The 22,207-nt window shown below is 40.3% G+C and overlaps 1 protein-coding gene across 1 annotated transcript in view; it reads left to right on the top strand.

Moving 5' to 3' along the window:
• spon1b (spondin 1b) overlaps positions 1-22,207 on the top strand; it is a 78,505-nt gene that overhangs the window by 9,818 nt on the left and 46,480 nt on the right. The window contains exons 3-4 of the mRNA XM_086109387.1: positions 7,820-7,953; positions 21,756-21,829. Coding sequence (XP_085965513.1) covers positions 7,820-7,953; positions 21,756-21,829 — 208 coding nt within the window. The remainder of the gene's footprint in view (positions 1-7,819; positions 7,954-21,755; positions 21,830-22,207) is intronic.

The following is a 22,207-nucleotide window of genomic DNA, read 5'->3' as shown; positions in this document are numbered from 1 at the left end:
TTACATTGGCAGCAAGTGTGCATGCTGGAGGGACAGCCCTCCTCTGCCACCTGCTGGAGAAACACAAGAACAGGCCCATGACAACAAATGCTCCATAACAAAACAGGCCACACACACAACCTGCCTCTTTGCCCATTTTTGACAATATTGCCTTTTCTTGTAGACTGACTGATACAATACACTACATTTCAAAAAATATAAACACACACACTGTACTTCAATCATATCAATTCTGTGCTGGGGGAATTATAAATACTGTTTTGGATTTATGGGCTCACCCCTATTCCTTTATTCACAATTTGGTTACCTTCGGTTATAACATCTTGTGAAATTTTGATTTTCAATCAACAGAAAGTTTTATCAGCACTCGGCACATCAGTGGAAGCAACATAATTTCAACTGATACTGGTACGAATAAACTTGTCTGAGGAACTGGTCCACCAAACGTTTCAACCATTTAAAGTGCAACTAAACCCAAATTGTTGGGGGGTTATTTTGGGCAAGAATGCATTGCATGTGCCAGCACTGGAACACAGTACTAAGATCAATATAACGTAACTACCATGACTGACCATCCCATTATATTAAAGGTGATACAGGTATTTTTAAAATTAGGTTATTTATGATATATTATTGCATCCTGCGCTCCTGCTCAGGTTAAGCAGTATTGAAAATGGATGAATGGATATTATTGCATACCTTGGAGACAAAGATGTGTCTTGATTCTTCAGGGATTGAAGTGACAGTGCAAAGCCTGCATTTACGGTATCTGGGTTAGTTTTTGGCTGCTGGAAATTCCTTCAACTTCTCGGGATGATGTGTGTACAAGCATGTCATACTGTATAAGAAAATAATTAACCTTTTAAAAGGGCACAAATACATCAAACAATCTGTCAACCTGTTCTGTGCTGTGCTGTAATTGATCAGTCTGAATTTCAAGGGTGTGGCTTAGAGAGGCATTTTTTTTTCAATTTACTTGATTCAACTTCTCTTTTTTTTCAGTACGGTAGCTGCTTGAAGTTGTTCCAGCATTGCTTTGGTTGGGATAAGCACAACATTCATTGTGGCACCACTATGCACGACTGGTGAAACCCGGATTTCCTCGTGGAATTTTGCACTAAACGCAGGGCTTTGATTGAAGGAAAGCTCAAGGCAAAATGTCAGTGCCCCGAGGTCTTCATCGAGACGTTGTCACTATTAAAAGTCAGCTCATTCTTGTCGACTCTGGAAAGTTTCATTTTAAGAATAGATTTTTTTTCATGTATTCAATTCAATCCTGTGTCACTGCTTTTGATTTGATTATGAAGATACATTGCGTTTACACGTACAAAATGACAATACAAGCAGATGCCATTGTGGACTGTATCATTCTTATCTGTTTTCTCCTGGGATCTTGGGTGTGTGTCTAAGCCCGCTTTTGCCTCCAGCTTTGCTTCTTTGTGTGTGTGTGTGTGTGTGTGTGTGTGTGTGTTTGAGTGAGTGTTTGAACAAGGTCTGAGTTTGCTTGTGCAGGCACTCTGCAGCCTCTGTGTTTACCGTCTCAACAGAGAGCGAGAGACTGAGAGAGATTGAGATAGACAAACCGTGGACACACACAGACATTTCAGCCTCTGCAGTGAAAACAAACGCTCCTTTGCCAGCCTCCCATACCTCCCCCATTGCGTTCTCAATCGGCATCTTTTTTTCGTTTGAACTTCAGTCTGTCACACATTCGTATCTGCGTGCAAGTATCGGGATAAAAAAGTGTGGCAAGCCTATTCGGAGTAGAACTTCAGTGACTGCTTCTGTGTGAAATAGTCTGACGATATGGAACACTTCACCCATCTGTGTGACTTTTTTTCACAAGTTGGCTGCATATTCAAATTCAGTCAGGGAAACTCATTTCCTGGTTAGATGTGACCAAAGCAGACAGATTTGAGTGCTCACTTGGAAGCTTTTCGAAATATGCCTACTCACTCAATATATCTTCCATATACTGTCACCTCATGACACTGAGGTGGGAGTGGGGGCGATCTCACTTTGACTTTTCTTATGTCATTATCTTTGCCGTTATTTTCTTGAGTTTCAAATCGATGGACATATCAACGTTTCCATTCATTAGTTTGAGTTTTACGCATGAAAAATCCTATTTACAGAAGAACCTTTAGTCCATACATCCAAATATCCATTTTCTATACTGCTTATCCTGCTCAGTGTTACAGAGGAAGCAGGAATCCATCCCAGCACCGCAAGAATGGAAGTGGATTACAGCCTGAATGCCAGTCAATCACAAGACAATTGTGAATTGGGCATTGACCAGGAATCAAACCCACACTCGCTTTGTGTAAGGCAGCCACTATCCTACCCACTGCATGGATTTACATCTTCAGGTCCTGGCTTGTGATTCACTGGGGCGGTAAGAAAGCTTGCACCCCCAAGGCTGAAGTGAAGCAGCAACGACACAAACAGTGAGGGCAATATTATGTCATGCCTTTGGCTTTCTGGTGGTCCATATGGTGTGGGTACTTCAATCGTGCGCTTTGACTTTTTTGCAGTAGGCAATTCCCACATACAGTGAGAAGGAATTTGAAAACACCACTTCAGTGTCTGCCTAGCTTTATCAAGAGAAAATGTGGACCAGTTTTGCCTGGGGAAAAAAAGACTAATCTTCGCATAGGAGGATGGGCAAACTTGGTGCCTTTACATAAATTAGCCAAGTTGCGACAACATAATTTGCAAAATTCAGAATGCCTCACTCACAAACACATGTTCAGCAATACAGTTGCCAGATAACAGTCCTACTATTTACTTGGTTGTCTTGTGAAAGACACCCCGGAGACCCAACTAACTGTACTGTATGCAAGCAATTAAAAAGAATGGATTCCATATGTCCCCTTCAAGAGTGGCATCTGCTCGAATATTGTGCGGTTTCTTCCTGGGGCCATGTTTCAGCCCTCCACAAATTGCTGTGGAAATACTGTCAGATCAATAGTTCATATAGTTTATTAAAAATCCTTTCAATGTTCGGCTATTACTGGTACTTGTAATTGAAACCCAAATAATATTACACAAGTATGTACAGTATATGTAGAGTCTAAGAAAAGAAAAATGGAAGTTTTGCTTAACTGTGTCAGCATTTACAGTAAATCTGCTAAGCTTGTAGAGGTTGCAAGAAGAGACATTTTCCTTTTTGTGGCACATATACTTGGTCCACAGGTACTAATCTTCTTTAATTATATAGACGGCATATGGCAGTTAGTCCAGCAGCAAAAAACACTAAAGTTGAATGGATGAACGTATGTGTGTTGATGGGTTATCCTCATTCCATACCTTTCCGTCGGCCAGTGTTACAGGTTTATGTGGGGAGACAAAATTAACCTTTTTCTCAGTTAAAATGATGGTGTTCTGAATGCCACTCTTTTCCTGTCCTGGTGTTGTTTATTAGGTCTGAATTAGGGCAGCTTTCGAGAGTTATTGTCCAGTAGTAAACATCATTGAGCATCCTTTGCTCAAGGGTATCATTCTGTACGTGAGAATGAAATTCGCTATGAACAGCACAACTATTCACAATCCAAAATCATTACATTCATTGTCTGTGTCTCATTTCACTTTTCATCAGGATGCTTGCTTCTGTTTTTCTTTCTTTATTTTCAAGTCGAATTTTCCTCTTGTGCATTTCTCACTCCTTTACTGCCTGCAACTCGTTCTTGTCAATCCTCAGCTCGCTTTGTGTTTCTCTTCGAATGCCTTTTAGCCCCTTATTTGTGCCTACTTTTGACTGACATAGCTTTAGGCTTAGTGACACAAAGTAAAGCAATGGATTGAATAGAGAGGCATAGGGAGGTCAACACTGAAGTCCAGGACCATGTTTACATTTGCCTGAATGTGTGTTTCCAGACTGATGTATACATGTTGTGCATTTGTATGTGCATGTCTGTTTGTGTGACACAGAGAAGAGCTCTTACTTAGTTTGTGGGTGTCTTTGCATGGTAAAAGAACGAAAATGACAAAGGGGACAAGACTCTTTGTGTCCTTTGTGAACATCTGGGTGATGTGTGCAGTTGGAGAAGGTAGAAGGTGAACATTTGGGTCAGTCTGTATGAGTTTGTGTCTGCATGTGTGCATATCCTGAAGAAAGACTTCGACAACCACAGGGACTTGGATATAAGTCTGTAAAATACCTGTAGAAGACCTCACATAGCAGCTTGAAAATGTACACACTAATTTACACTTCACGTTTGACTGCCAGCTTCTCTCTAACCTTACTGAAAAAAAAAAAGACACACAGATTTTAACCATCAATGCGATAATCTGGAATAATGGATTGTCATTTCTTACTTTAGTTGCTGTCCGGTCACAATAGACCTTTGAAGATTGTCGACTTCCATTACTGTAGTCATAAAACTTATTTTTTTATTTTTTTCAAATTTATGGGCAGATAGTGAGATGACTTGCGGTCCAGATAAAACATGACCATTCCATAAATGACGGTAATTAAGTGCTTAAAATGTAGTTCAAGTAAGATAAATGTCCGATGCTTAATTTGATAAAAATTGGAAAATGGGTCCACTGTGAGCTGTCTGCCTCACAGTTAAAAGTCATCGAATGAAAAATGTACTTTTTACTTTGTTTCAGCGGCACAGTGCTTGACACAGTTAAAAACAAAGGGTCTTTTGCGCCATTGTGGGTGTGAACACAGTTGGCTTCATTCACCACCACTGGAAACAGCTCCTCTCATTCCCTTTAAAATCGGTGTGCGAGCGGTGCAGTCCTTGACATGTGGAAGAAAAAAACGGTTTGCCCAATTTATTGCTGGTGGTCGAGGCGTGTGATTTCCATTGGGGACTGCAAGCAGACCTCCACGGCCGAATGATATCGCGTGATCAGAGATCTGTGAAGTGTGCACTTGGAGACCACCTTCCACTCCAACCGCTTACTTGTAGCTGTGCCGTGGCCGGTCAGATGATTAAAAATAAATAAATGCAATCATTCAGTCTGAATACGTTTTTCAGCTGGGAAAAGGCCATTTTCGTGATTGACTTGATATGATTCTTAAAAGTCAGAGGGAAAACGGGTTCTTTGGTAAAAATCAAATTCAGCCGCCACTTCCAAAGTCTCGGCTAACATGGCAGTGTCTCGGCTAACATGGCAGGAGGGCAAATTATTAATTCAAAGTTTCCAGTCTTTGAACCAAGAAATTTTAAGATTATAATTTGTGCATAATGAATCATTGAATTCAAAATACAATCCATCAAACCATAACTGATTTTAAAGGAAAACAACACATTATAATTTACAATAGTAAATTATCTTGTCTTACTATATGTCAACTAACTAATATAAATGAAATATGAAACATATTGAAAATATTTTTTAGGGTTCTGCTTAAACTGCATGCAAATGGTTTTATATTTGATTTTCCTGTTTCATGAACACAAACAGGTCTGCAGTTGGGCAGCCCAGTTGTCGAGTGGTTAGCACGTTGACTTCACAGTGCAGAGGTACCGGGTGCAATTCCATCTCCGGCCTTCCTGTGTGGAGTTTGCATGTTCTCCCCGTGCTTGCGTGGGTTTTCTCTGGGTCCTCCGTTTTTTTCCCACATTCCAAAAAACATTCATGGCAGGCTGATTGAACACTCTAAATTGTCCCTTGGTGTGAGTGTGATTGCGGATGGTTGTTCATCTGTGTGTGCCCTGCGATTGGTTGGCAACCTGTTCAGAGTGTTCCCCTACTACTGCCCGAAGACAGCTGGGATAGGCTCCAGCACCCCCCCCCCCCCCCCCCCCCCCCCGCGACCCTAGTGAGGATAAAGCGGTTCGGAAAGTGAATGAATGAAGGTCTGCAGTTCTTGTAGCTGCTTTTTTCGGGTCACATGCCCCTGGAATGTTTGCATTTCACAATGGGGGTCTCCCCACCTTGGAGATAAACCAGATTCCCTTGGAACTCTTGGAAGATGACCGAATCGAGGCCCTCTTGTGTCTTGTGGAATGTAAAATCTGGAAAACTATAGGATATATACTGCATTGTGCAGCAATTAGTACCGTATTGGCCTGAATATAAGACAAAGTTTTTTGCATTGAAATAAGATGGTGTCGTCTTATATTCGGGGTCTAGTCATTATACCCATTCACGACGCTAGATGGCGCCAGATATCATCGAAGCGAATGCGGAACTTGACTCCCCAGCCCAAAGTGAAACCCTGTCACGAAGAATAAAAATTACAAAATGGCGGTAGCACGAAGAAGAAAAATAAAAAATAGCGGTAAGAAAGAAAAGAGAAGAAAATAATAGAAGAGAAAATGGAGAAACATAGCGACAATCTGGAGAAAAGTGGGTCGAAGATTGGCTGGTCAACCGGCAGCTGAGCAGAAGTTCTGTTGTAATTTACATTTCAAAAACCAGAAGCCATTCATTTACGAATGTGATTGCACTTTCGTTTGCATATTTAAATGTTCAGATATTAAGATTTGAATGATGCAAAATAACATGCTTTTTCTCTCAAATATATTGTTATAATCATTTGTTTCAGATGTACTGTAATTATTTTCTGTATAAAAATTAATTTGGTGTTCAAAAAGTCTTTTTTCAAACTTGAGTCTTGAAAAAGAGGGGGTCGTCTTATAATCAGGGCCGTCTTATATTCGGGCCAACACGGTAACAAGCAAATAAATAAAACATATCCTGATCACTGTAGAGATAAGGAAAGGTGAATTGCTACAATGAAGGATGTGGTTGAGAACTTCTATGTTGATGTTGGACCCAATCTGGTGAAATAAATGGATCAAATCTTTTGAAGTTATAATAATGAAGGGGTGGCAAACCTTTGCTTCCTTTGGCCCCTTCTCAAACTTGCACTTTATCATAGTGTCCCATTTTTTTCTCAACTTTTATCCTGACATGTTTGAGACAATTGTGGAAAACACTGAAAACAGTAAAAATGAAGGTCGTTGTGGACGGTCACAATTTTTGGGGGGAGCAAGCAGAGGCAAGAAAATAATGGAATCACTAAATTCTGAAGGAAGAACATATGTATGGAGTTTGTAATTTTTCAGTTCTCCAAATTGAGCAGTTGAATAACGGGTCACACTTTGGAAAGCTGTTGCACCAAAGTGGATTGACATGAATTATGGCTTCACCAAGAGAGATCAAGGTAAGAATGGGTGAAAATGGGAGTTAACATCTGAGACCCAACTGTAAGAAACCACCGAAAGGAAATGTGATTTACATCCAGAAAACTCAAAACAAAAGCAAAGAAACAAGGTTACAGTGGGCTAAAGCCAAGCAATCATGGATCGTGAATCTCAAGTCTGCATTGGGCAAGGTGATGATGCTGGAACTTTTGTTTCGTCCAGTTCGAGTGAGATTGATCAAGACGACATTCACATTTCTACAGTCATTGATGATATGGGGGCCAGGTAAAGGCATTGGGGAAATGGCAGTATGACATCTTTGATAAGTGCATAAGTTTACGTTTGGGATACTTTTCTCATCCCATCAATTGAAAGGACATTTGGGGAAAACATCATTTTACAGTATAATAATATAATCTTACCATTAGAGCATCTACACTCAAGGTTTAAAAATGACCGTAAATCTGACCTAAAGAAGAATCTAGGAATACAACATGATCAAATCATCTGAGGTTAAATATTCACAGAAAAACACAGTTCAGAATCAGAATCAGAATCATCTTTATTGGCCAAGTATGTAGAACGCACAAGGAATTTGTCTCCGGTATAACACGCTGCATTAGTATCATCGTAAACAAGGACATGACAAATAGGTATTGGCTTTCTGTCCGATAGATAACAGCAATACTATATTCTGCCTTTTTTTTTAGATCATTGATGAAGAGGACACACAGTTCATGACCAACTGTCCCCCGGCGGTGACGGAGAGCACACCTCGCAGACGCACCAGGATACAGGTTTACTGGACAGCGCCACCTACTGGGAGTGGTTGTGTCATACTCAAGTAAGTTTTTTTGTTCCATTATTTTTTCTTTCCTCCCAAATGCTATCACAAACAACAGCAAGAATATTATCACAGGGGGAGTTGACTCTGTTGTACCAGATTGATTTTGCCATCCATAATGCCTCTGAGTCTGGCATTTGCCCATTTATACGAAGGGGAATTTAATTTAAAGATTGATACTTTCATTAGATACTCAAGCTGCCATCGCACTAATTCATTTTAATTTACAGAGGCATTAATTGAATGAGCAATCTGAATCATCTAACCTACGATATGTCTCGTCATTGTACTTTCCCTTCATAACGGCGTATTATTTTCCCTCAAAACTTGGAGTTTAACGAGCATTACCACTGTTTGCAATCATATTTAAAGTGTGGGTGACATGTGTGGTATCTCTATGAAGGATATGTCTTCAATAATATGACTAGATGAGAAAACTGTCTTATCCCTGTTATTGCTTATTCCAAATAGTGGTACATGCAAAGCACAATCCAGGATTTATGGTAAAGGTGTTGTCATCATAGAACCTCTATTAATATTACAGGCAATATTTGATCATTTCACATTCAGATAACAGTTAAGTACGACAAAAGACATGACCACTGGCTACTGAAAGTAAGTAAAACTTAAATCAAGACGATACAGTGCCTCTGAAAAGTGTTTACAGTGTTCCACTTTTTCCACATTTTGTTGGGTTTCATCCTCAACTCAAAATGTAATACATTAAAGAAAAAAACTTTCCTCAAAATCGCCATAATGACAAAGTGATTATTTTTATTTTTGCTAATTTATTAAAAATAAAAAAAGTCAGACATCACATCTACATAAGTACTCACAGCCTTTGCTCAACACTTTTTTGATGCACCAAGGGCAGTAATTAACACCTCAAGTCTCAAAGAAAATGATGCCACATGCTTGGCACACCTATCTCTGGCAGTTTTGTTGCCCATCCCACTTTGCAGCTCCTCTCAAGCTTCATCAGATTGCACGGGGTGTGCTGCTTCATGGCCATTTTCAGATCTCTCAATACAAGTCTGGATGCTGGCTGCCTCACTCAAGCACAATCAGAGTTGTCTTGAAACCACTCCTTTTTGGTTTTGTCTGTGTGCTTAGGCTCGTTGTCCTGCACACAGAGTTAGACGTAGTGTTAGGTAGTCTAAAATCTAGTCCACTTTTTGAAACCAAATTTGCAGATGCGCCGGAGTGCGTGGCAGGAACGACCCATGAGGTGTGGCGTGTCTACCAAATTCAGAACGAGACTATGGCCCCAGCACGAATATGAAGATGCCCGTTTGTACGCCCAGCGCCGACTATTTCCTGTTAGCAAATGAGTCAGGGGGCGAGACAAGTCAGTGCATTTGACTGCCCAGAGAGGATGTAACACTGCCCCAAACGCCAAGCACATGGGCAATACTTTGCCAAAAATATAAGATAAGATATCCTTTATTTGTCCCACACTGGGGAAATTTACAGCCTACAGCAGCAAGAATGTGGGTAGAAAGAAGAAAGAAGAAAAAACAAACAAACACCGTTCAATTAAGTGCAATATAAATACAAAATGGATAAATCGCAGTGCTATTTACAATTGTTTTTCACATCATTTAATTATTATTGTTATTATTTTTATTCAGCAGCCTGACAGCAGTCGGTAGGAACGAGCGTCGGTATCTCTCCTTCTTGCAGCGCGGGTGTAACGGTCTCTGGCTGAAGGAGCTACCTAGTGCTGTCAGGGCGGGCTGGAGGGGTTGGGAGGTACTGTCCATCATAGCTTTTAGCTTAGTTAGCATGCTTCTGTTGCCCACCTCCTCCAGAGTGTCAAGGGAGCAGCCCAGGAGACAACTGGCCTTCCTGACCAGTCGCTCTATGTACTGAAGACTATTTGTGTTTTTTCTACTTAAAGAGTGTAATTTGCAAAGCCAAAAAATGGGGAAAAGAAATAAAACATTATTTCAATAATACATAAAACGGGAGCGGGAGATCTGTGAAAGCCCTTAACATTTGTGACTCAAATTGGTTTCTTCACTTTCATCTGTTAAACCAGCAGACAGAAACCTGTTGCAAGCTGCCTTTTCCATTGGCTGCCTTTCTCTGTCTTCATTGACAACTCTAGCTTTTCTCATCTGTGTGGTTTTCATCTCCTCACCTAAATTCCAGAGAGAAATTCCATGACTCTCCCACAGCTGAGTGAGATGCACGAACATGCCTTTCCCTCCTTGGTACGCTCCCAGCTGTTAGTTTTAATTTATCTGCTACTTTCTCTCTTGACAGATGGCATACATCGATCTCAGTGTTTGTTGGACAATAAATCCTCCTCTGCAAAAAGGCACATCTGCTATGCAAATTCACCTCCAATTACTGTCGCTGTCCCTCGTCAACAGGAACACAAAGATTCAGCATAACACCATACAAATTCTGTTCCACTTCATCCAAACTTCCTCGAACTTGGCTGTCACTTTAACTTTTAAACTTGATGGATTTTTTTCCCCCAATGGCAAAGTCTTTTAAATCCCATGAATTATAAAAAGGAAGTATGTCCTTTGTAGCGCATTTGCGCCCCCATTAAGTATGGGGGAGCATTTGTTGAAGAAATGCCAACAAGGCACATTTTCAGACACATTTAAAAAAAAAAAGACCTTGACTGCACCCAGAGAACACTCATTTTACATCAACATTTTACTTTAGTGTGTTTTTCTCTGAGCAGTCCAACAAATGTCTCAAATTATTCCTGGATGTTTTAAGAGCAACCTCCTTAATAATTTGCGGTGCTTCAGTAAACTTTTCTCACTGGCTATGTCATTGAAACAGCCAGATACGATTATATTTTTGAGGATGCTGCCAACTCAAACACCTATTGGTTCAAACTCGATGCAATTACACAATTAACATCACATTATCCATCCACCCATCCCTCAATTTTCTAATCTGCTTATCCTCACGAGGGTCGCAGGGGTGCTGGAGCCTACCTCAGCTGTCTTCAGGCAGTAGGCGAATCGCAGCCAATCGCAGGGCACACAGACGCGCTCACATTTACACCTAGGGATGATTTAGAGTTTTCTATTCGTGGTTATATCACTGTACAGTCAATCCTCGGTTTTCGAACGTCTCTGTTATCGACCAAATCGGATTTCGACCAGAGAGTTAGAGTTTTTTCACAACTCAGATTACAGCCAAAAACCGTTTTTCGACCAAACTGAGCAAACTCGAATACGCCACTCGACTCCTCTCAGCTTCCTTACACGATGAAGTGACGCGTCCTCGTGTAACGTTCATTGTGATCAGACGTGTTTGTTGTCATTTATGCAAATCAGTTTTTTTTTATTAATCCTGCAGAGTGTATTAGCCCCTAATAATGGGCTAATAAAATAGTTTCGGATTTCGAACAAATCGCTTTTCGAACAGCCTTCTGGAATGGATTATGAAAAACGAGGTATGACTGACTGTATTTTGTTTTTTTTTGTTAACTGTTCTGTAAAGGCGGCGTGGTAATCGAGTCATTATCATGTCTGCCTCACAGTGCAGAGGTGCAGGGTTTGATCCCAGGCTCTGGCCTTCCTGTGTGGAGTTTGCATGTTCTCCCCGTGCTTGTGTGGGTTTTCTCTGGGTACTCCGGTCTACTCCCACATTCCAAAATCATGCAAAGTATGTAAATTGAACACTAATTGTCACTCAGTGTCACTGCGAGTGTGAATGTTTATCTATCTGTGCGCTGTGATTGGCTGGCAACCAGTTCAGGGTGTACCCCGCCTGCTGCCCGAAGACAGCTGGGATAGGCTCCTGTCCACCCGCGACCCTCATGAGGATAAACAGATTAGAAAATGGATGGATGGCTGGATGTTCAGTTTTTTTTGCAGCTGTTGTGAAAGCTTCTTGTTGCTTTCAAACTGAGCTTGTAGCAGACGTGCACACGTTTTCAGATGACGTCTTTGATCCACTGGTGAAAAGTACACATTTGATTCACTCCTCTTTCATCTATAACTGCTTCAAACAACAAAGTGTATGTAGGAAAAGTGGTTAAGATTGCACGACTGTCTGTGTCTTATGCGTTGTGTTGTATTATTTTGTCATTTTATGTGAACTGTTCTTTTGATGGCGGCGCGGGCACCCGCAGCGGCTCCTCTTGTTGTCTGGTTGAGAGGGAGGAAATGTCATCTGTGCTGTATGTTGCACATAAAGCACATTTGACAATAAAGTTGTACTTGACTTGATATAAAATAAGATTTTTTGTATTGCCACGTATGCTTTTGGAATGTAAGAGGAAACCGGAGAAAACCCACGCAGGTATGGGGAGAACATGCAAACTCCACACGGGAAGGCTGGAGCCAGAATCCAAACATGCATTTTTGCACTGAGGCGGACTTGCTAACCAGTCAACCAACCTGCCACCACACATCCAAAATACTTGAATAAGTTTAATTATGGGACAGAATCTACACATCTGGTTTCAGAATCATGCATTTTTACTGAATAAATGTAAATCTTCCTTTGACCAGTTACTACTGACAACTTTTCAGCCTGTAGAAAGTTGCCAATAACCTTAAGTAGAAGTAAGTTTAATTTAGCAAAAACATTGTGTAGACATTGAAATTCTGCATTGGTGTGCATGCATTCATCCCGTATGCTACTGCGCTTTACAACAAGTAGCTTGTTCCTTTGTAAATACCGATTGCCATTCTTGAAACTTTTGTACTTGTTTAACTAGAATGACAATCACATTTTGAAAGTGCCAAACAGTTGGATTATTATAGGAAAACAGATTTGTTCCCGCAGTTATCATTCATATGAATCTGGTGTGACAGTGGAATTAGGATTTTACTCTCATATTTTCTGATTATCAGAGCCCCGAGCACTGCGGTGTTAACCTGACACGGCAGATTGATTGCTTCATGAATCCATCTGGGAAAGATAAATTCCTTAGAGCAGGCACTGAAAAAGGTGAAGTTCTGTTTTTCAAATCCAATACGAGTCAATCAGATCAAAAATTAAGTGTGCACTCACAATGCATAGTAATATCATAATATGCAGTAAGTCCGTTACAATTTGCCGTGCAAGGTGACTCCTGTGGTATTTGTTTTTTTTTTGGTTGTATTTCTTGAAGTGGATTTTATGACGCGGCATTTCACTTCTTTTTTCATCACAAACCACGTTTACGCATTAACTTGACCATGAACTTTGAGGCTAGCATGTGGATTGAAAATGTGTGGACCTCTGCCAGGGGCGAAAGATGTATGGCCTAATAAAGCGATAAAGATTTTTTTTTTTCTGGATCCAAAGAAACAAACTGAAATAAGGTCCGAACTGAAGTTGTGTTGGTCATGAACATTTCCAACCATGCATACCCATTTTTTATTTTTGGAAACTTCAGAAGGCTTGAGAGATAATTGTAAAACATCAAGCAAAGGTTCATCCATCCATTCATTTTCAATCCTTATGGATCGGGGAGAGCTGGAGCTCATCCCATTTGACACTGGGCAATAGGCACGCTACATTTTGTAATGGTCGCTAGGCAATCAACCCAGCAGCCATTCACACCCACATTCTCATCAATGCGCAAATTTGACTATTCATCTGACGTACTCTTCGAAAACTCATGAAAGCAGGCCAGAGTTGGGATTCCTCACCCGAAACTCAGAACATTTGCTTTTCTGAGTGTCATTGAAGTCATCGTTGATTTACGTTTTCGGGGGTGGTCACTCTCGAGCAGAAGGCACGGAGACCAAGAAGGAGAAGGACGTGCATGTCCAGTAGTCGCTTGAGTTGTGTATACATTTTATAAAGAACCAACACGGCAGCTCATTTGTTTTCTGTCGTTTTGCTCCGCTGCAGAAACTGCCGTGTGAACGCAAGTGGGGCTGCACCGACGCTGTGCCGGTGCTGACACGCTCAGCGGCTTTGTACGTGTGAACGCTCCACACAATTTGCTGCGGTGCAAAATATATCGCAACAAAATACATCGGTGCAGCGCCGGAGCAAATGTGTGCCGTGTGAACACCCCTATTGTCTCAAGAAAAAATAAGACCAAGCTGAATTCGTTACATTGAACTATAAGTTTTGCTCATCACACCGGAAATTTTGCCTTTTTGAGTCATTTTAATTGAATCAAAAGATTTGGGGGGAAGAGGGCCAATATACTTAGTCATGCAAAAGCTGTTGAACTAAAATAAGCCGACTGTGAAGCATTCACCTCAATTTCTTGTCAAGTGAAAGAAGTCAGCAACTTTTAAACAACTCTCTCGATCAAGTGTTGTCTCTGCTCAACTCAGCCGCTGCCATTGGCACTGGAACTCACTGAGCGCTCTTCTTTCTGCGCCTTGAGGGAGGAAGTCAAATGTCAGACCTTCCTCAGCTGGCTGTTGCCTTCAGTCTTTTCAATCATTCCGTACAAGTGTCTACCTCCAAAGAAACGGCAAGTGCTGACTCTGCCCAAGGGAATGATGAAGTTGGTGCTTGGTTTCACTAGTTTGGAAAACTTTTTTTTACTACAAATTCAGTTTTTTTGTTGTTGTTGTTGGAGTTTTTTTGGTCTTTGTGTCCTTCTTTCTTTAAACAGATCATTGCAAAATAAGTGGGATTAACTTTGAAAACTTGTTCAAACGAGATTGTGGAACACAGTGACATCAGTGAAAACAACCCTGAACCGGTTGCCAGCCAATCACAGGGCACACAGAGACCAACAACCATCCGCGCTCACACTCACACCTAAGGACAATTTGGAGTGTTCAATCAGCCTGGCATGCATGTTTTTGGAATGTGGGAGGAAACCGGAGTACCCGGAGAAAACCCACCCAGGCCCGGGGAGAACATGCAAACTCCACACAGGGAGGCTGGAGCTGGAATTGAACCTCTGCACTGTGAGGTCGGCGCGCTAACCACTGGGCCGCCAAATGTCAGTCTTGTATTTCTTAAATTATTCATGTACTTACTGTAGCGGAGAGCGTCACTCCAGATTTCTTCGTCTTCAAGTTTACTTGGTTGCCACCCAGTGTTCAGATATTTCAGAAATTACAGTTGAAAACTGGTTAAATTGGAACTCTTAATTTAAAAAAAAAATCAACAGATTAATGGATTATTTACAAAATAATGGTAGCTGAAGTTCTAAAATTCAAAAATTTACACCGAATCTATCTGATCGGTATCAGCCTTAAATACGTTTTGATCGGAAAATTATGTTTTGTATGTCCTATTTTTGATGACTGCTGACTGAATTTAATGAATACCTGTACATGAAAATGTGCTGCAGTTGTTCGTTCCTCAAAAGGTTTTTTGTTGGAAAAAACAAACAAAAAAAATTTGACAGGTCACTGGCTGGATAAGTGTTAGTCTCAGTCGAGTCACTTTCACAAGTGACTTGAAGGGAATGGATGATCACTGTTTTGGTTCGTAGTCACGAAAAGATTTATTCATTTTAAACAACATTTAAAAAGAAAGGTGTGAGTTTATCCAGACTGCTTGTTTTCATCAAGGTGCGCTAAGAGTTAGCAGGCTAGCCCTACACCCACAAGTTGTAAATAAATACTAATTACTGTCATGAATAACCCACAGCTTTTTTTTAAAACACCATACACACAAACAAACAAATGTGTGTTCCCTGTTGGTGTCACTTACTGCAGTGTTTTTCAAACTTTTTTGAGCCAAGGCACACTTCTTTCATTGAAAAAATCTCTTGGCCCACCACTCGCTGAAAAAGTGAAAAAAAAAAAGCTTATTTTAACAATGAATGTGTTATATTGTTACTATAACCGTTTATTAACATTGAAGAATGCTGTTATAACAGCTTGAATTGGAATCAAATCATTCAGTCATTCAATTTGAATTGAATCAAATAAACACAAAGGAAAAAGTATTTTACAATCTTTCATATTTATTGTTTCACCATCATCCTGCATTCATGCGTCACAAATTCGCTTGTCTCTAGTCTAATCACATGGCAATTGGCTAGCTGTTGCTGCTCTAGCGGTACGGAAGGGTACTCCACGAGTACTTTGCCGGGCGATTGACCGTACGGGCATACAAATGGGATTTTTTCTCGCAGCACACCTGACCATGTCACAGGCACAGGGTTTGAAAAACATTGACTTACTGTAAAGTGTCAAAATGATGAACGTGTCCAACCATCCATTAGTTCTTGTGCTTTGGATTTGAATTATGGATGCTCAGGCGGATGCTGCTGCTTCCTCTGGCATTCCAAAATGTTGCATATTAAACATCCAAAATAAAGTAGCTAAAAATTCATATTGTATCGATTTTTGTTAGATTTTTTTTAAACATATTTGGAATTGGGAGTCATCCAAAACTAATAAAAGTATTCAAGTTCCATTACATTAATATTATGGTACTTGGATTATGTTACTAACTAAAATTTTTTAAAGGGTAACAAATAACTTTTATCCAAATACATTTTTAAAGCAACCCCCCCTACTGTGCCCAAAAGTCAAATTTTTAGTATTCTTCCCTGACACACAAATGCAAACGTTTTTGCACAATAGGTCATTGAGAGTCATTGTGAAAGTCTCCAGCCTAATGCTCCAACAAAGAGATGGTGAGGTGTAGACGTGAGAGGAATTGTCAGATGCCACTTGAAGGAATAAAGGAGTCATTTAGTTCACTGAGGTTTTGAAACCACCAAGACCTCCTTCCCTTTTTGTTCTGTGATCAATACTTATATCTCCGTCTGCATTAAGTCTGAAGAGTTTAGAACACGTCAACAGTTCAACTCACAGTTTGCTGTCACTGGGCGAGCTGACAGTTTGTTGACTTTCCTGTTGTTCTTGCAGCAACATCATGAGAATACTGATGGCGAGACTCAGCGGAACTTTGACATAAGACGAACATGGACAAACATTTCGAGAGAGGTGGTGGACTTGTATATAGTGCTTGTACAAGTTTCTTGGAACCTGGGTTGGAAAACTTGTCTTTCCTCTTTAAAGTTCTCTCAATGTCCTTTGGCTCTTTTTGCTACCCACCCATGGAGGAAGATTTTCTTTCAGAGCATATTTGGATGAACTCAACCTCAACTACCAGAAGGACACTATGGCCTTTTAAACATTCACAAACACTTGCAAGGACATACGCTGTGAGGACTGGGAGGAATTTGTTTTTGGAAGCACAAAGTACTGTACACAATATTGAAGCCAAAGTCTGAAAACGATTTCAGTGCCAAATGTTGCCGAAAAAAACTCCTTTACAGAGTTCCACTTCTTCCCTTACGGCTGGATTAAAGTTCATTTTTATTCAGTTAATTTTTTTTACAGTTCTCCCACGACAAGATTACATAATGTAGTGGTCGGGACTCATTATTCTCTAGTATTGAGGCCAAAATAAATTTAGCATGAGCTGAATCTACAAATACTCTTACTTGTAAAGTATATCACAATTATAGTTGTTGGTGAAATAATGCAAATAAAAATGATTGTATCATTCTTGAATAGGTGGCAGCAACCTGGATTTGAACATGAAATCCGTAATTTCCACACTAGAAAACACACCTGATTAAAAGCAGTTAAATTTAGCCATAAAACGAAAGTTATGCACACATTGGCTGCTTTATATTAATTCATATCCCTGGGTGTCCACACTATAACATGGTATATTTGCATAAAAAGAGGTCACACAGATGGACTTTTAAAAACCTTTATTTTTCTTAAACAACGGTAGATTCTCTTCCCCCCCCACAAACAATGCCAAACGCAGCCAGTTGCACAGTACCATCCGAGAACCTCTCAGTCTCTCGTTGTCACAGGAGGGCAATTTGCCGACAAGCTTCAGCTTCACCGCAGTGCAGTGCAAACTTTGGAAATCAGTTTGTTGCGTGTTGTAGAGACGCAGGTTTCAAATTTTGGGGGAAAAAAATAACGCCTTATAGTCTGGAAATTGCGGTAATTGATCATGTAACATCATTCTATCTATCCAGCTATACCAAACTTTTTTTTGTGCCTTGGATTGGTTTCACCTTTTTTTTTTTGAATGGACAGGAATGGAAACAAATAAACACTAACTATTCAAACTACTACTCACCATGGCGTTGAATGTGGCTGTTGTATATTGTGAGCTTGTTTCTCTTCAAGAAACTAGTCTTGGGGTAATGGGAGGCAATAACACAAAAAATGTGTCCAGTCCACATTTGTTGTTTTAGTCGCCACAATTCCAGTAAATCCTGCTTCACACACAGATTACGTCGGAAATGGAAGCAAGGTAGTCAGTGCTATTTTGGCAGTTTTATAGGAGGCCTCAGTTGCCACATATTATATTATGCAGAGCATGCGCAACATTTACAGCTAATAATGTTAAGGCCATAGTATCACCTTTACGTTGCACCATCGTTTAGAAACCTGTCAGGAATGCTGCTACAAGCTGCAAAATTTAATCAAAGTTGAATGTAATATCATTTATTTTTAGTTTGTACAAAGAATTCAGGCTGTCAAGGTAATGATGGTTATATAAGAGAAGTTGCTTGTTCGTGTGATATGCTGTGATTGACCTATGATCTGATGAGTCAACTAATTGCAACTGCTATCGGTGACTAGTCAACTACCGTATTTTTCGCACTACAAGGTGCTCCGGAGTTTCAGGCTCACCTTCAATGAATGGCCCATTTAAAAACTGTTTTCATATAGCGGGCGCACCGTCTTATAAGGCGCATAGAACAGAAGCTACCATAGCGGCTGCGGTTGCATTTTGCATCCACTAGATGGAGCTAAAGGGAATACAATACAATGCAGCTTTATATATATATATATATATATATATATATATATATAAATAAAGCTTTCACAACCGCTGCAGCTGTAACAAAGCGCTTTACAGAACATTTAAAATACTACGTCCAAGAAATCAGAATATTGATCCATATATAAGGCACATCGGATTATAATTTTGAGAAAATTGAATGCTTTTAGGTACACCTATACTGCGGAAAATACTGTAGCACAATAATCTTTTGTTGCAGCCCGAGGTGAGAATTGTTATTTCATGGTTGTGCTCAACGTTATTCACGTGATGTCCATAAAACGTGCCAGGGAATGCAGAAAATGAAACCTGAATTAGAAATGTGTGTTGTAACCTCCGCCTTCCCAAATGAACCTCCTGCCACCCCCTCGTCATCCCTGGTAAAACTGTCAAGAGATGCCAGTGAGCAGCATTGACTGACTCCTTGAGGTTGCATTTGAAGATAATGTACTACTTTGCACTGTAGTTTCCAATTCAAAATATTAAATGCATCATAGGAATAAGCGCATTTTGGATGGTGACATCCTGACAGCTATAGGATGCAATATTTGCATGGTCAGTGATTTGTCTTACCTCTGACCTCACATTGTCATCTGCAATCTAGAGTCAGGAATTGTAAGGGAATATCACTACTTTTTTTGTTTGTTTGTTTTCCAAGGAAAAATAAGAAAAGACAGACATTGCATGTCCCTGTAGCTGACAGTCCCTAGTCACCATGACCACCTCCATTTTTTATTTTGATTTGAATTTTATTGGTTCATTGAGTGATTAAATGACATGATGCACACAAATTGACCATTAGCAACACTGAATATGTTATGGAGTCATCAATTGAAGCATGGTGATGTTCTGTATACTGTATTTCACTTTTGTTTTCAATTTCATGCCTAAGCAGTCACCCTATTGCACCATTTGCTCTGTTAGATTTATAGAAGCAATATAACTAATAACTTCAATATAATGTCTCCAGTTTCTCCCTTGTGTCCAGTCAATGTGTTTTTGCTCACTTTAATAACACCGTTTTATGTGTCTCTGCATGATCAAGTACAAGCACCCAAGACCCTGTTGCCACCATATGGACGTAATAATAACAGACCTTTATGGCAAACATTTTAAGATCTTAAATGTTAAATCGGATTCCCAGCTTTAGTGTGACACTGACTAAATGAACTGTTAATCACAATATGCTGATGTATGTCCCTGTTGGATATGCACCACAGTGCACGTTGAGGCGGGTAATTTAGTAGTCAATGCACCAGATTAAACCGAAATGTTGAGGTTTGAGAACAAGTCAAGACCAAGACCGAAAATGAGTTATTCACATTCATATTAAGAGCACATATGTAGATACAAAAAATAAACAATCAACACAGCTGTTATCTGTAAAATGAAGGTCGCCACCAAGTATAATCAGGAGTGTTCCTGTATAGCAAAAGCATCCTCTCATAATGTCAGTGGGAACTCTTCAAATAGTGTTTCATTGAATTTCAAAAATATAACCCGGGACCTAAAGGTACACGTGTGTCTCGCGATGAGGCCCAATTTTCTTAACCCCTCTCCATTAGTGCTAAAGAGGTCAGACTGACAAAACATTCAGTGCAGATTTGTGACACTTTGGGAATCTGTAGTGCAGTCAGTTATGGATGGCATTGAAGTATTTTGTTGATCTATCGCAAAACACCATATTTGAATCATAGTCATTAAATTCACAAATAAAGCATGCACGAATTGACCTGTCCTAGAATAAATGCCATGCCAAGGCGAAGTTAAACTATAATTAATTCCAAGACTGGGACCCTGAAAAATGGGTACATCGAAACCAATTTTGAGCACAATGACACTAAAACAACATGCAACGATGGAGGTTAAAGGAACATGGGTTTGCACAAAACCCACGGATTCATTGAGGTCTTAGCATTTTTTTCTTTAGTCCTCTTGAGCTACAGTATTTTCACAACCATATGATGCACAGTATTAAAAGGCGTAGTGTCAGTTAAGGGTATTATTTCTGTACTTAACACAGAGACAAGACGCATTGAATTATTGGACGCAGGTATGGTAAAACGTACACTAGCATACGGTAGCATGGATGCACGCTAGCGTGTGATTTTGAAAAGGCAAAGGGAGCAAAACTGAGTTTGGTTGTACTTTATTGAAGTATCTAACAAGGTACTCACAGCATATTTTTATCAGTGCTCATCCTCAAATCCATCTAAGTCCCTATCTTCTGTAACCGAAATGAACAGCTGGGCAATTAAGCACGCCAGGCACCCTCGCGTCATTGTCAGAGTCAGTCTCTTTGCCGTGCGCCTCAGAAATGATGACGGCTTTTGCGAGCACAACACTTCTCTCCCTCCCTTTGTGCTTATCACTACTGTACTGGTCCCCTTCTTCTCTTCAGTGTGGTTCAACAGGATGTCGAAAGCGAGTGGCAACTGGTCCATGTTGGTGAAAAAAACCCCGCATCTGACACAACTGCACTTTAGTTACCCCCAGTCTTTCCGACAGATGCACTCGCACAAATGTGACGAGATGTAATTCTTACTTCTCGCAGGCTGCAAAAATAAAGGTTGCATTTCGGTCGCAGTCTGTGCAAGGTTTCGACTGGTATTTAACGGTGCAAAACGTAGCCATCACCTTAAAGACACGGCAAACTTACACCCCAATTGCAAGGGATGTTATATACTGTCATAGAAATTCAGGTATAAAAATATTGATTTATCCATTTTGAGGTTGCTGCCTTGTAAATAGAATATAACTTAACCGAGTAAAGATGTAGCTTTGCTCCGCATGACATAATTTCTTAAAATTCAAATTGCTGCAATTTAATGAATACAGTAGAGATCCTGTGACAATCAATAAAGGCCTCATTTAAGATTCCAAAGCATGTTCTCTCGCTCACTTCATGTATACAGAATATAAGATTGCTAATTAGTCCGTTTTGCACGCCCAAGCCATAATTAAATTAGGACCAAACTATCCTCCTTGCAAGATGACTTGGATTTGGTGTTTTGCGGAGACACAACAACAATGTTGTACGTGGAATGCCCTATTGTGCCTTATTTCTTCTTTGTCTTCAGGGCGAGCATTGTCCAGAAGAAAATCATCTATTTCCAGGACGAGGGCTCTCTTACCATCCGGCTATGCGAGAAAGGTAATGACAGCTGCCTATCATGGTCTTCCTCCTTTCTGCTCATACCCTTGACCACCGAATATGAGGCCAAGCTTCACCTTGCCTCATTTTATTTCATGCCTGTACGGGATCTCCCGGTTTCTCTGTGCCAATTTTCAAAATTATGCCAAGAGAGGCAGCCAGGAAAGCCGTGAGGGCATCTCCCGGGAGCCTGTGTTGAAATATTCTTTTGTGTTTTACTACAGTGCTGCGTTTCAGCCTTCGGGTTGCCGGGCATACGCTTCTGAGTAAAATCCCTTTGTAACAATGCTGCCTGACTGTTTAAAGATTGCCTTTGCATTTGGGGATTGGACTCTCTTATTTCTAAAAATGCTGATTCAAACAATTGCGCAAAAAATC

This window comes from Hippocampus guttulatus, chromosome 4 (genome assembly GCF_054856545.1).
Source record: "Hippocampus guttulatus isolate MCC_2025c chromosome 4, RoL_Hgut_1.0, whole genome shotgun sequence".
Taxonomy (NCBI): domain Eukaryota; kingdom Metazoa; phylum Chordata; class Actinopteri; order Syngnathiformes; family Syngnathidae; genus Hippocampus; species Hippocampus guttulatus.
Note: the sequence above shows the minus strand (reverse complement) of the source record. Positions and strands in the feature narration are given on the sequence as shown.